The 12,701-nt window shown below is 63.7% G+C and overlaps 1 protein-coding gene and 1 long non-coding RNA gene across 3 annotated transcripts in view; one reads left to right on the forward strand and one right to left on the reverse strand.

The window, feature by feature from the left end:
• Positions 1-3,093: 3,093 nt before the first annotated feature.
• LOC121099376 lies at positions 3,094-11,141 on the reverse strand. Its single transcript, XR_005831458.1, has 3 exons — positions 11,030-11,141; positions 7,279-7,749; positions 3,094-6,947 (listed from the first exon to the last, which is right to left on the reverse strand). It is a non-coding gene; the product is annotated as an uncharacterized LOC121099376 (long non-coding RNA).
• The window catches only part of LOC121099353 (hexokinase-2), a 31,676-nt gene continuing 26,660 nt past the window's right edge, over positions 7,686-12,701 (forward strand). Inside the window, exon 1 of one of the 2 annotated variants that reach the window (XM_040618203.1) lies at positions 7,686-7,795. Coding sequence is in view for 1 of the 2 variants with exons in the window: in XM_040618202.1 (XP_040474136.1) it covers positions 11,231-11,293 (63 nt within the window). In the remaining variant the exon portion in view is untranslated. Of the gene's footprint in view, positions 7,796-11,114; positions 11,294-12,701 lie in introns of those variants that run through there. The other variant, XM_040618202.1, reaches the window with a different exon arrangement.

Raw genomic sequence — 12,701 nt, forward strand, 5'->3', positions numbered from 1 at the left:
CTTTATTACGGTGGGAGATCAAACAATCCCACCTTTGTTAAATAAAAATAATAATTAAAGTTGTGCTGGGACTGGCAGGGGGGAGCAAATACCTGCTGGGACCCCCCAGAGATGCCCCTGCCACGCCCCCATCCCCATCCCCACTGGCTCCCCAGGGCCCAGTGCTCCCAGTTCAGTTCATTTCCCCTTTCCCGGGATTCCCAGCGCGGACCCGCTGGGAGGTGGGTTCCAAAGCTGCCGATGGCCCGGTGGTTCCCTCCACACTGGCAGCGACAGGACTGGGGACGGGACAAGGTCCCTCCCGGATGGAAGGAGCAGCCAGTTTTCCCCACCCAAGGAATTTCTGGAGATAAGTGTCCTCAGCTGAAGGCGTTGCCAACCCCCCGGCACAGGGCAGGTGGCTGCCATCGCCGCGCGGTGGCCTGGGGTTCTGGCATGGATGTCACTGGTCAGGATTGTCCTGGGCTGTCACCCAGGGCTGCGTGCCCTGGGGATGGGGGTGGGATGGGGCTGGGGTCAAAGGGCTGGGGATGGGCTGGGGAAGGGGCTGGGGTGGGGACAGGGAGCAGGGTGGGGGTAGGGCGGGACTGGGATGGGGATGAGACAGGGACAGGGACCAAGACAGGGGTGGTGACAGGGATGGGGATGGGATAGAGACAGGGACCAGAGTGGAGATAGGGATGGGGACAGGGACAGGGATGGGGATGGGATGGGGATGGGGATGGGATGGGGGATGGGATGAGGATGGGGATGGGATGGGGAATGGGATAGGGACGGGGATGGGGATGGTACAGGGATGGGATAGGGACAGGGATGGAGCTGGAGCTGGGGCTGAGCTCCTTGCTGTGGTGGGTTGACCCCAGCTGGACACCAGACACCCACCAAATCCGCTGGATCCCTCCCCTCCTCAGCCAGCCAGAGGGAAAAGATAACAGCAGGCTCCTGGGTCGAGATAAGGGCAGCGACATCGCTCAGCAGTCACTGACACACCCAAAACAGACTCGACTCGGGGAAATTAGTTTAATTACCACTCAAATTGGAAAAACACCTTCCCCTCACCCCCTCCTTTTTCCCAGGCTTAACCAAATCCCTGATTTCCCTCCCTCCTCCCCATGAGCAGTGCAGGGGATGGGGATGGGGCTTCGACCTCCACTGTGCGGTCCCCCTATGGGGGACCATCCTCCACGAGCATCCATTGTGGACCCTTCCCATGGGCTGTGGCTCTTCCCGCGCTGCTCTGGTGGGATCCCCCCATGAGGGCACGGGTCCTGCCAGGAGCTGCCCCAGGGTGGGCTGCCATGGGTCACAGCAACCTCCGGGCACCCCCTGCCCCGGCGGGGGGTCCTGCAGGGCTGTGGGGGGATCTGCTCCCTCGGGGGCTCCACTGGCTGGGGGCACAGCCTGACCCACTGTGGGCTTCATCATGGGCTGTGGGGGGGATCTGTGCCTCTGTGGGCTCCATGGGCTGGGGGCACAGCCTGCCTCACCGTGGTCTTCATTGTGGTCTGGGGGCACAGCCTGCCTTGCCGGGGGCTTCGCCGCGGGCTGTGGGGGCACCCCTGCCCCCCTGCCCTGCCCCAGGTGCCTGCAGGGCAGCTGCTCTCACCCATTCTCGCTCCTCTCTCCCACTGGCGCAGATTTATTTTTATTTTCCCCTTATTAAATCTGTTACCCCCACGGTGCTGCCACCGTTGTGGTGGCTCAGCCCTGGCCAGTGGCTCCAGGTCCATCCCGGAGCCGGCGGCATCGGCTCCATCCGACATGGGGAAAGCTCCTGGCAGCTCCTCAGAGAAGCCCCCCGCAGGCCCCGCTGCCTTGCCACCCACCCCCGCCACTCGCAAAGGGAAGGTGCTGAGCATAGAGGCCAGACTGAGCTCTGTGGCTGGGCTTAACCTCAGGTGGAGCCTGAGCCCCGCCGGGGAGCTGGTTTCCCCCAAACCCGAGCCTTGCCCCTTCCCCTGAGCCCCCCTCACAGCCCAGCACCTGGATAGGGAACCCTGGGGGCCTTGGCTCCATCCCCCCCCCTGCCCCAACTGCAATCCCTGCCTTGCCCAGCCCGGATAACCCCTGCGGTGCTGAGTGCTGAGTGCTGAGCCCTCCCAGTTGGATAATCTCTGATAGAATTTATAAGTGCATCAACCTTAAACCTCTTTGCCTGGCAGCTCCTCTCTGGCAGCGAGGACAGGGGACTTGCGTGCCCACGGTCACGTAGGGACAACGCCGCGGGGACGGGGTGGCCACCAGGTCACTGCAGCAGCTCTGCCCCCTCTTAGCCCCTGTCTGGGTTTTTTGGGGTTCTCCAGGGCGCCCAAATCTCTGCGTAAGCGGAGGAGCCAGTGCTGCCGCGCCAGATGCCTGCAGATCCTGATTAAGCATTCGGCCATGTGGGTGGCTGCACGTCCCGGCCCCACATGCACACGCACATGCGCTGCGCACATGTGCACACATGCACACGCATGGTACCAGTGCTCCAGGGGGTTACCAGGGCTGGGGCCGTACAGAGCTGGCACAGCTCGGAGCTTCCAGCCCCTGCAGCCCCCCTCACAGACACATACATCCCGCCCTAGCAGTCATATCCCCATTTTATTTTCCCTCCCCAGGAGCAAGGAGGGAGGATTCACCGGTAAAACTGTCTGTGCAAGAAATTCGGGGTGGGGGCAAGTGAGCCAAGTCACCCCCGCGCAGGGGCAGGGCGTCGCAGGGGTCGGTCCGTGTTACGGCCGCGATTTATTGCAGTGCAGAGGGATAGGGAGGGATGCTCCGCAGGGGGTGACGGCATGTGGTACCCACCGACACAGTGCGCAGAGCATCGCATCCCAGACAGCTCTGTCATGCTCATCCCTCGGCTCCGGGATTACACCGGTGCTGCTAAAATCCCACATTTAGCGCCGCAGTGTCCAGCCAATGACCTCGGGGCTGGCACGCAGCGCCGTCCTCGTCCTCCGCAGGGATCAGAGATGATAAAGCTCTCCCAGTCCCGGCTGCCCGCGGGGCACCAGGTGCCAGTCCCGGCAAACCCTCTCGGATGCTCCAAGGATGACATCTGAGCACGCGGCGGACGGGATGGACGGCGAGGGCTTCACCCAGGTAAGGGGATTTTCTCCCTGGATTTGGGATTTGGGGTTGATTTTGCTTCTTACACCCACCCAAGGAGCCGCGCTGGCCTCGGTGCGCCGGGATGCGAGGCCGATTCATCTGGCTGCCGCTCATCCGAAGGGGAGTGGGTGGGTAGCGGGGCATCACGGGAGGGACGTCAGTGGAATAACTCATGGGAAGGTACAGGAGAGCTGGTTCCCAAACCTCTGGCCCCAAGGCAGGCGGGGTGATGCTGAAGCAAGGTGGGATGTAATGATATTCAGGGAGTCTTTCTGCCTGGTGGAGTGGATGGAAGGAAAAAATACGTGAGCGGAGGCTTTGGGACGTGGCCCTCCCTGCAGGGAGAGGCGTGAGGTGCTGCTTGTGGGCGAGCAGCGGTGCGGGGGAGAGCCTGGCTCTGCTCCTGCATCCCGGGGAGAGCTGGCCAGGCTCCGGGCTGGGGTCAGGGGCTGCTCCGGACCTGGGGGGTCGGTGGGGTTTGAATCCTTCCCTGCCCGCTGTGCCGTCCACTCTTGGCTGGGCTCTCTGGAGGGGCAGGAGGGAGATGCCCGAATCACTGTGGGTGCGAGGGGCTGCGCGGCCCCTTGCTGCTTCGCCGGCTCTTACCGAGGCTGCGTCCAGCCGCACGTGGCTCGGTCGCGGTGATGTGGCCGCTGGTCCCTGCCCGCGCGGTGGCCTTCCTGGGCGCCCAGCAGGGCTGAGGGGGGGGGTCCTGCAGCAGCCGCGTGCCCCCCTCTTCCCCAACACTGATTTTGGGGTTATTTCCCCTGGTCGCCAGCACTGGGCACGAAGGGTTTGGCAGGTGCAGGCAGAGGTCCCGGGTGGCGTTTGCATTTGGGATTTGGTGCCGGCTCAGTCCCTGGGCTTCCCCCCAGCCTTGTTGCTTCACTTCTGACCACTGCCAGGCTGCTGCCACCGCAGCCCTTCCCTGCGGCATCCCGGCACAGCTGGACACCTCCCATGTGCTCGGCCAGGGCTTGAGGACCAGCACTGAACTGAGCCTGGGCTGGATGTGGCCGTGTCACAGGGGCACCTCGGGGTGATAGCAGGGTACCCCACTGCTGGCACGCTCCGGGACGGCACCCCAATCCAGCTCTGGGAGCCTGGTGTAGCAGGGGAAAACCAGGGCACCTTTTGAGCATCCAAACTCTTTGGATCAAAAAGAGAAGCAGCATCCACACGCTTGGCACGGGCCACAGATCTCCTGGTCTTCCTCACACCCAGAGCTCCAGGAGGAAGCGCGGGGGGTCCTGTGGAGGATGTGAGGGCAAAGCCCCCGGCACTGAGCATCCCCTGCCCGCACTCCTGGCAGCCTGCTGCTGTGCCTCCTGCTCCTGCCCCGGCTCCGGTTTGGTGGCGCCGGGGACATGCACTCACCCCACGCTGCGGGATGCGGCGGTGACCCAGCCGGAGGAACCTCCTCTTCCCGCTGCGATTGAGAAAGTGCCGCGTGTGGGAGTTATTCATCCCAGGGCAGCGTGACTCAAGGTCCTGTGTCCTGGCTGGGACTTTTGACCTCCAGAGCGTGCCAGGCTTGCACAGTGGCTGGCACTGCCCCTGCCAGCCCCGGGATCCCCTTCACGATGCGGGCCGGTCCCCAGCTCTCCCTAAGTTTGGCCACGCCAGCTTTTGGGGACACTGTCCCTCCTGCCAGGGCTCCTGCCAGCTCTGACATCCTCTCCAGGGCTTGGGGACCTTGCTGGGACATTGGAGAGGGTGCAGCTCATGGAAATGCAGGAGGCTCAGACGTCTCCTCTCCCTGTTGCATCACGGGGCTGCTCCCGGGGCACTCCAGGCTGGTCCCATGGAGGATCCAAGGAGACATTTGATGGAGCTGGCAGGCTCCTCGGCAGCTGGACAAACCAAGGGCTTAGCTTTGGCACCGCCACGAGGGAGGGCAGGGCAGGCAGCAGAAGGCAAACACCAGCCTCAAGTCACAGCAATTCAGCAGGAAGCAGAGGCACAGGCAGCGGCAGGAGCTTGGCACGGATGGGGCAAACTGGATTTGCTGGTGCTGAGGCTCCCAGTATAAAAATCCTCCTGGGCAGGAGAGGCTGCTTGGGGATGGAGGTGCTCCCACGGTTGAGGATGGCCACCACCAGCAGAGGATGGCCATCACCAGCAGAGGGTGGCCACCACCAGCAGAGGGTGGCCATCACCAGCAGAGGGTGGCCACCACCAGTGGAGGATGGCCACCACCAGTGAAAGGTGGCCATCACTGGTGGAGAGGGGCCATCACTGGTGGAGAGGGGCCATCACCAGTGGAGGGTGGCTATCACCAGTGGAGAATGCTCATCACCAGTGGAGGGTGGCCACCACCAGCAAAGGATGGCCACCACCAGCGGAGGATGGCCACCACAAGCAGAGGGTGGCCATCACTGGTGGAGGATGGCCACCCCAAGCGGAGGGTGGCCATCACCCTCAGAGGATGGCCATCACTGGTTGAGAGGTAGCCATCACCACCAGAGGGTGGCCATCACCACCAGAGAATGTCCATCACCGGTCAAGGGTGGCCATCACCGGTTGAGGGTGGCCATCACCAGTGCAGGATGGCCATCACCACCAGAGGATGGCCATCACTGCTTGATGGTGACCATCACCACCAGAGGATGGCCAACCCCAGTGGAGAGTGGCCAACCCCAGTGGAGGGCGACCACTGCCACCGGTCCCCTCTCGGCAGCGGTCCAGCCCCCTCCAGCGCCCACCGCCCACGACACCCCCGTCCCCGCTGCTGGGTACCACGTCCCGGCCAAGCACCGTCTGGTTTCCTGCTGTCCCGGCTGGTGGTGTTGAGGGGGCGAAGGGTCTGGGCAAGGAGGTGGGGGGGGGGTGGGGGGGCGAGCAGCAGGCCTGGGACATGTGAAGCAGCTAAAATTAGGCGGCTGGATCTAATCTAATTTAATCTCCCCTTTTCCGTCTTGTAACAGCGATTAGCCGGGCGGCGCCGGGGGGGGGGGGGGGGGAGGCTGGGCTGCAGGTGGCCCAGCCTGGGGGCACCCACTTTCCCTCCCCCGCCGCTTGGGGGGGGGGGGGGGGGGGGCTGGGGGCGGGGGGAGTGGGGGTGCCAGGCACCCGGCTTGGCTTAGGGTGGGTGGGCTGGAGCTCAGCTCCGGGGTGACGGATAGACGGGGGGATTCCCACCCCCCAGCACCCCCCTCCTTCCAGCTCTGCGGAGCGGTTTGGGGTGAGCCAGCCCCGTCCCAAGGTCACGCGCTCCGTCCCACGGCTGCGGGAGGAAGAAAAGTTCTCGGACCGGTTTTCTCTTCCCAGCCCGGTGCTGAGGGCTGGGTCCGGCCAAGTTCAAGGTTTCCGGTGCGTTGGGTGACCAGGCAAAGTGAATAACCGGTCACCGGTGTCATTCCGCTGCCGGTGGGTTTGTCTGGGATGTGTGTGCGCGCGCGCGCGCGTGTGTGTGAAATGAAACCTGGTTGGAAACTATGTAGAGCACCGACGGGCGATGAATCACGGGGCAGGTGATCTAAGAGGAATTAATGCCACTCCTGGAGCAGCTCCAGCTCCCAGATCATCCTGGCTGCTCCGCGCCACGCTGTGGCCTCGAAAAAATCAGGTGCACCGGGTCTGCTTCCCAGTTCTTCTATCCGCGTCCCGAGCCGTGCCTCAGTTTCCCCAGTATAAAAGGGGGGTATTGCCCCGCCAGGTTTGCAACGCTCTCTCGGGGGGTCCCCCAACCCCTCGGGGAGCAGCTCTCCGGGGGGCTCAGACTGGTCCTGCTTGCACGGGACAGCATCCGGAGCTGGTCCCAGCAGCCCGGGATGCTCCATCCCTGCTCCGGCCGCTGGGCACGGCCCTTCCTTTCAAGCCCCAACGTTGTCATTACCGCAGTCACTCGTCTTTAAAGAATCGCATTAGAGAAATTAGAGCCGGTTGTAACTTCAATCCCTGCAATCAGCCCATTTCCTCCTGCTAAGGAACGCGGCATTAAACGCCGATGGATTATTACAAGCCCGTACAAAGCCGGGAAGCAGCTGGGAGGGATGGCTTGAAAAGATTCAGATTTGGAGGTTTGTTACGTGAAAGGAATTATGAAACGTGTCAGAAAGACTAATTTTAAATAAATAAATAAATAAATAAATAAATAAAAAGCAGTTTAAAAGCAAGCACTATTTAGAGGAATGCATTGCCCACAGACCCGCTCCTCTTTTTTCTTGCCAAGGGTGTTACCTGGAAAATAAATGGAGTCTTAGGGAATGTTCCTTCCTGAATAAATCGATTTAGTGGAGGCGAGCGGAGCTCCGGAGCGGGGCACAAGGACGAGACAGGCCCCTCGTTTTGCACACACAGGCGCTTCCTTCATCCTGCTGGGCAGGCGGCAGATGGGGAAGGTGGACAGATGTGCCCGGCTATTTTTAGGCGAAACGCCGCTTTAATTTCATCCGAACCGCTGAGAATTTGGGTGCTTAGGATAAAAAGCTGGATGAGAAAGTGAATTGAAATGCAGGCGCACCGACAAAGATTAAAAAGGCATCATGCTGCCGGTGCGGGGCTCTGAGCATCCCACTGGACAAACTGGGGCCGGTGGGACCGGATCGCCCGGAGAAGGTGGCTGGCAGCGCGGTTGTCCCGGCTCCGTATCCCTCTGTTTTGGTTGCTTCTCCCCCCCTCTCTCTTCCCTTTGAAATGGAGTTCAAATTCCTTGGAAATACGATGTAAATGACCACTTAGAAGGAAATATTACAAGGTAGAGCCGAAGAGGGTTTGAGCTGCTGGGAACTGGTTGGGAAAGCGCGGCGGGAGCGGGCAGACGGGTTGGGTAACTCCTGCCCCAGGGTGCCGGGACCGGCTCCTCCGGGATGCAGGGCTCAGGATGGCCCGGCGGGCGAGGGACGTGCCACGGCCCTCGTAGGGCTCCTCGCCACGCCAGCCCGCGGGTCCTCGCATGGCTCCGGCCCTCCGCTTCCCAGGCGGGAGCAGAAGCGGCAGGATGGGGAGCAGGATGGGGAGCAGGAGGGAGCGATGGCGGCGCTGGATGGAGCAGGAGGGAGGGATGGCGGTGCTGGATGGAGCAGGAGGGAGCGATGGCGGCGCTGGATGGAGCAGGAGGGAGGGATGGCGGCGCTGGATGGAGCAGGAGGGAGGGATGGTGGCGCTGGATGGAGCAGGAGGGAGCGATGGCGGCGCTGGATGGAGCAGGAGGGAGCGATGGCGGCGCTGGATGGAGCAGGAGGGAGGGATGGCGGCGCTGGATGGAGCAGGAGGGAGCGATGGTGGCGCTGGATGGAGCAGGAGGGAGGGATGGCGGCGCTGGATGGAGCAGGAGGGAGCGATGGCGGCGCTGGATGGAGCAGGAGGGAGCGATGGCGGCGCTGGATGGAGCAGGAGGGAGCGATGGCGGCGCTGGATGGAGCAGGAGGGAGCGATGGCGGCGGCCTGCGGCTGCGGAGGTGTCACATCCCCCTGGGCACACGGGCGGAGGAAGCGCTGCGGGCTGATGGATGCGGGCTGACGGGTGCGCAGGGATGCGCGCAGGGATGCGGGCGGTAAGGCGGGGGGATGGAGCGCACGCGGCACCCCCAGGTGTCACTGGGGGCACCCCCAGGCGCACGCAGGCACCGGTGACCACGGCAGGGGCGTGCATGGACACATGCTGACATGCCCAAGCCAGGTGGCACCTCCGTGCGCACACGTGCACACACGTGCTGCTCCGTGCCCCCCTCCCCCCCCCCCCCGCCCCCTGTGTGCACATGCCGGTGTGCACACAGACAGCGGTGCACACCCCTCCCCCAGGGCATGCAACCCACCACCCCCGTGCACACCCCCCCAGTTCATGTGCACCCCCCGCAGTGCACCACCCAGTACATCCCAATGCACCTCCCAGCACACCCTAATGCCCCCCAGCACATCCCAGTGCCCCCCAGTACACCCCAATGCGCTTCCCCCCTTCAGTGCACCCACAGCCCCCACCCAGTTCACCCACTGTCATCTCCCCTGCACCCCCAGTGCACACCCATGGCCCCGCTCACCCCCTGCAACCCACACCAGTTCCCCCCTGTACCCCTCAGTACCCCCAGGTCATCCCAGAACCCCCCAGTACCCCTAGTACCCCCCAGTACCCCCACTCCAGTTCACCCCAGTATCCCCATATCAGTATACCCAGCACCCCCCCCACTACCCCCATACCAGGGCACCCCAGTACACCTCCCAGTTCACCCTAGTACCCTGCAGTACCCCCAGTACCCCCACACCAGTAGCCCCCAGTATGCCCCATCAGTTCACCTCAGTACCCTGCAGTACCACCCCTGAACCTCCAGAACAGTTCACCCCAGTACCCCCACCCCAGTACCCCCACTCCAGTTCACCCCAGTACCCTCATACCACTACCCCTGTACCCCCCACCAATTCATCCCAGTACCCTGCAGTACCACATGGTACCCCCCCAATGGTTCACCCCAGTACCCCCAGTACCCCCACAGCAGTACCCTCCAGTACACCCACACCAGTTCACCCCAGTACCACCATACCAGTACCTTTATCACAGTACCCCTACTCCAGTACTCCCCAGTACCCCCCAGTACCTCTACCCCAGTTCAGTACCCTCATACCAATACCCCCCACCAGTTCATTCCAGTATCCCCAGTACCCCCACACTACCACCCCCCAGTACCTCCACACTAGTGCAACCCAGTACCCCTACGCCAGTACCCCCCAGCACACCCAAGTACCCCCCACCAGTTTACCTCAGTACCCCCCAGTACCCCCAGTTTACCCTAGTACCCCCTAGTACCCCCGCACCAGTTCACCCTAGTACCCGCAGTACCCTCACACCACTACCCCCAGTACTCCCCAGTACCCCCCCAACCAGTTCACCCCAGTACCCTGCAGTACCCCCACACCAATTCACCCTAGTACCCCCACACCAGTTCACCCCAGTACTCCCCTGTACTGTCAATACCCCCACCAGTTCACCCCAGTACCCCCACACCAGTACAACCCAGTACACCCCAGTACCTCCTCACCAGTTCACCTCAGTAGCCCCCAGTACCCTCAGTACCCCCCACCAGTTCACCCCAGTACCCTGCAGTACCCCCACGCCAATACACCCCAGTACCCCACATACCCTCAATATCCCCACCAGTTCACCCCAGTACCCCTACACCAGTACAATCCAGAACACCCCAGTACCCCCACACCACTACCCCCTAGCATCCCCCCACCAGTTCACCTCAGTAGCCTCCAGTACCCTCAGTACCCTCCAGTTCACCCCAGTACCTTGCAGTACCCCACTCCAATTCACCCCAGTACCCCCACACCAGTTCAATACCCCCTAGTACTCCCCAGTACCCCCCAAGTTCACCCCAGTACCCCACAATACCCTCATCCCAGTTCACCCCAGTGCCCCCAGTACCCCCACACCAGTTCACCCTAGGACCCCCCAGTACCTCCCCACCAGTTCACCCCAGTACCCCCAGTACCCCCACACCAGTTCACTACTACCCTCTAGTACTCCCCAGTTCACCCCAGAACAGTTCACCCCAGTACCCCCACATCAGTTCACCCCAGTACCCCCTAGTACCCCCACACCAGTTCACCCCAGTACCTCCACACTACTATCCCCCAGTACCCCCACACCAGTTCACCCCAGTACCCCCACACCAGTGCACCACCACCCCCTAGTACTCCCCCGTACCCCTCCAAGTTCACCCCAGTACCCTCACCCCAGTTCACCCCAGTGCCCCCAATACCCCCACACCAGTTCACACCAGTTCACCCTAGTACCCCCCAGTACCCCCCCACCAGTTCACCCCAGTACCTCCACATTCCTATCCCCCCGGTACCTCCCCACCAGTTCACCCCAGCACCCCCAGTACCAGCCGGCACCCCCCGGCTCCACCCCCCCCCCCCATCTTCCCCAGGCGCCCCCTGGCGGCGCCGCCCCGCCCCGCCCCGCCCCGCCCCGCCGCGCGCGGGCACACACCCTCGCGGCCCAGCCAATGAGGAGCCGCCGCGGCGCCGCGTCACTCGGGGGCCGGGGAACCTCCTCAATGAGCCACATTGTCGCGGGCGAGCACCGCGGCGCGCGCTGCTGGGGCCGCCTCCGCTCCGCTCCCTCCGCGCCGCTCCGCGCCCGCCGCTCCCTCCGCTCCGCTCCGCACCGCACCGCGCAGCACCGCGCAGCATGATCGCCTCACACCTGCTCGCCTACTTCTTCACCGAGCTCAGCCATGACCAGGCGCAGAAGGTGGGGGGGGCGCGGGACAAAGGGGCCGGGGGGTGGGGAAGGGGGAAAGTGAAAAAAAAAAAAAAAAAAGGGGGGGGGGGAAGGGAAAAGGAAAAGGGGGGGGGAGGGGAAAAGGAAAAGGGGGGGAAAAGGAAAGGAGGGGGAAAGAAAAGGGGGGAAGGAAAAAAAGGGGAAAAAGAAGGGGGGAAAAGGAAAGGAGGGGAAAAGGGAAAGGGAAAGGAGGGAAAAGGGAAAAAGGAGAGGGGAGAAAAGAAAAAAGGAGAAAAGGGAAGGGGGAAAAAAGTAAAAAAAATTAAGGAAAAAAGAGAGGAGGGGAAGGAGAAGAAGGAAAAAAGGAGAGGGGGAAAAGGAAAACAGAAAAAAGGGAAAAATGGAAAAAGGGGGAAAGGGGAGGAGGAGGAGAGGAGCGGAGGGCCGGGGGGGCGGGGGCTGTCGCCCCGCGGGCGCTGCGCTGCCGGCCGGGGCCGCCGTGCGGTACGTGCCGCGGCGGGCGGCTGCGGGACCCCGCGTGGCCGGGCGCCCCCCGCGGGCCGGCGGCGCGGAGCAGCGGCGGCAGCAGCAGCAGGAGGAGGAGGAGGAGGAGGAGGGGGAGGAAGGGCGGGCGTCTCCCCTCCGCGGGACCCCCGGCCGCCCCGCGCTGCACGTGTCGCCGCTTCCCGCCGCCGGCGCGGAGCATCCCCGGGGCCGGGGCTCCCGAGGCGGCGGCGAGCGGGGCCCGGGCTTGCGGGGGGCGGCGGGGGCTGCCCCCAGCCCGCAGGGGGTCGCGGCGCCTCGGGCTCCCCATGCCCCCGCTGCCCCCCCCCCCCCCCATCTGCGCCGGTGGCAAACACCTTCTCGCCTTCCCCTTCCCCTAATTTGCGGGGCCTGGACGGCCGGAGCCCGCTCCCGGTCCGCACGCGCCAGCCGGAGCATCCCGCTGGGATGCAGGGAGCGTTGGTCGGGGCGATTCCCGAGGTCAGGCATTCCCGAGTCGGGGCGGGTGGGCAGCAGCCGGCCCTGGTGTGGCCGGGCCAGCGCTCGGGCTCCACAGCGAGCCTCCAGTCCGTGATTCCCGGGAAAACCGGCCGGCTGGAGCGAGCCTCCAGTCCGTGATTCCCGGGAAAACCGGCTGGCTGGAGCGAGCCTCCAGTCCGTGATTCCTGGGAAAACCCGCCGGCTGGAGCGAGCCTCCAGCCCGTGATTCCCGGGAAAACCCGCCGGCTGGAGCGAGCCTCCAGCCCGTGATTCCTGGGAAAACCGGCTGGCTGGAGGTGGTGCGTGAAGGCTCAGGCTCTCCCAGTGCCCGTGGCCTCGGAGGACAGGTCGGAGCAGGATTTGCTCCCAAGTCCTCGGTGGGCAGCGGTTCCTATTACCGGGGTCGCAGTGCCCGGGTGCGAGGTGGTCGGGATTTGCAAATCCCCCCTTAAAA

Source organism: Falco naumanni, chromosome 19 (genome assembly GCF_017639655.2).
Source record: "Falco naumanni isolate bFalNau1 chromosome 19, bFalNau1.pat, whole genome shotgun sequence".
In the NCBI taxonomy this organism is placed as follows: Eukaryota; Metazoa; Chordata; class Aves; order Falconiformes; family Falconidae; genus Falco; species Falco naumanni.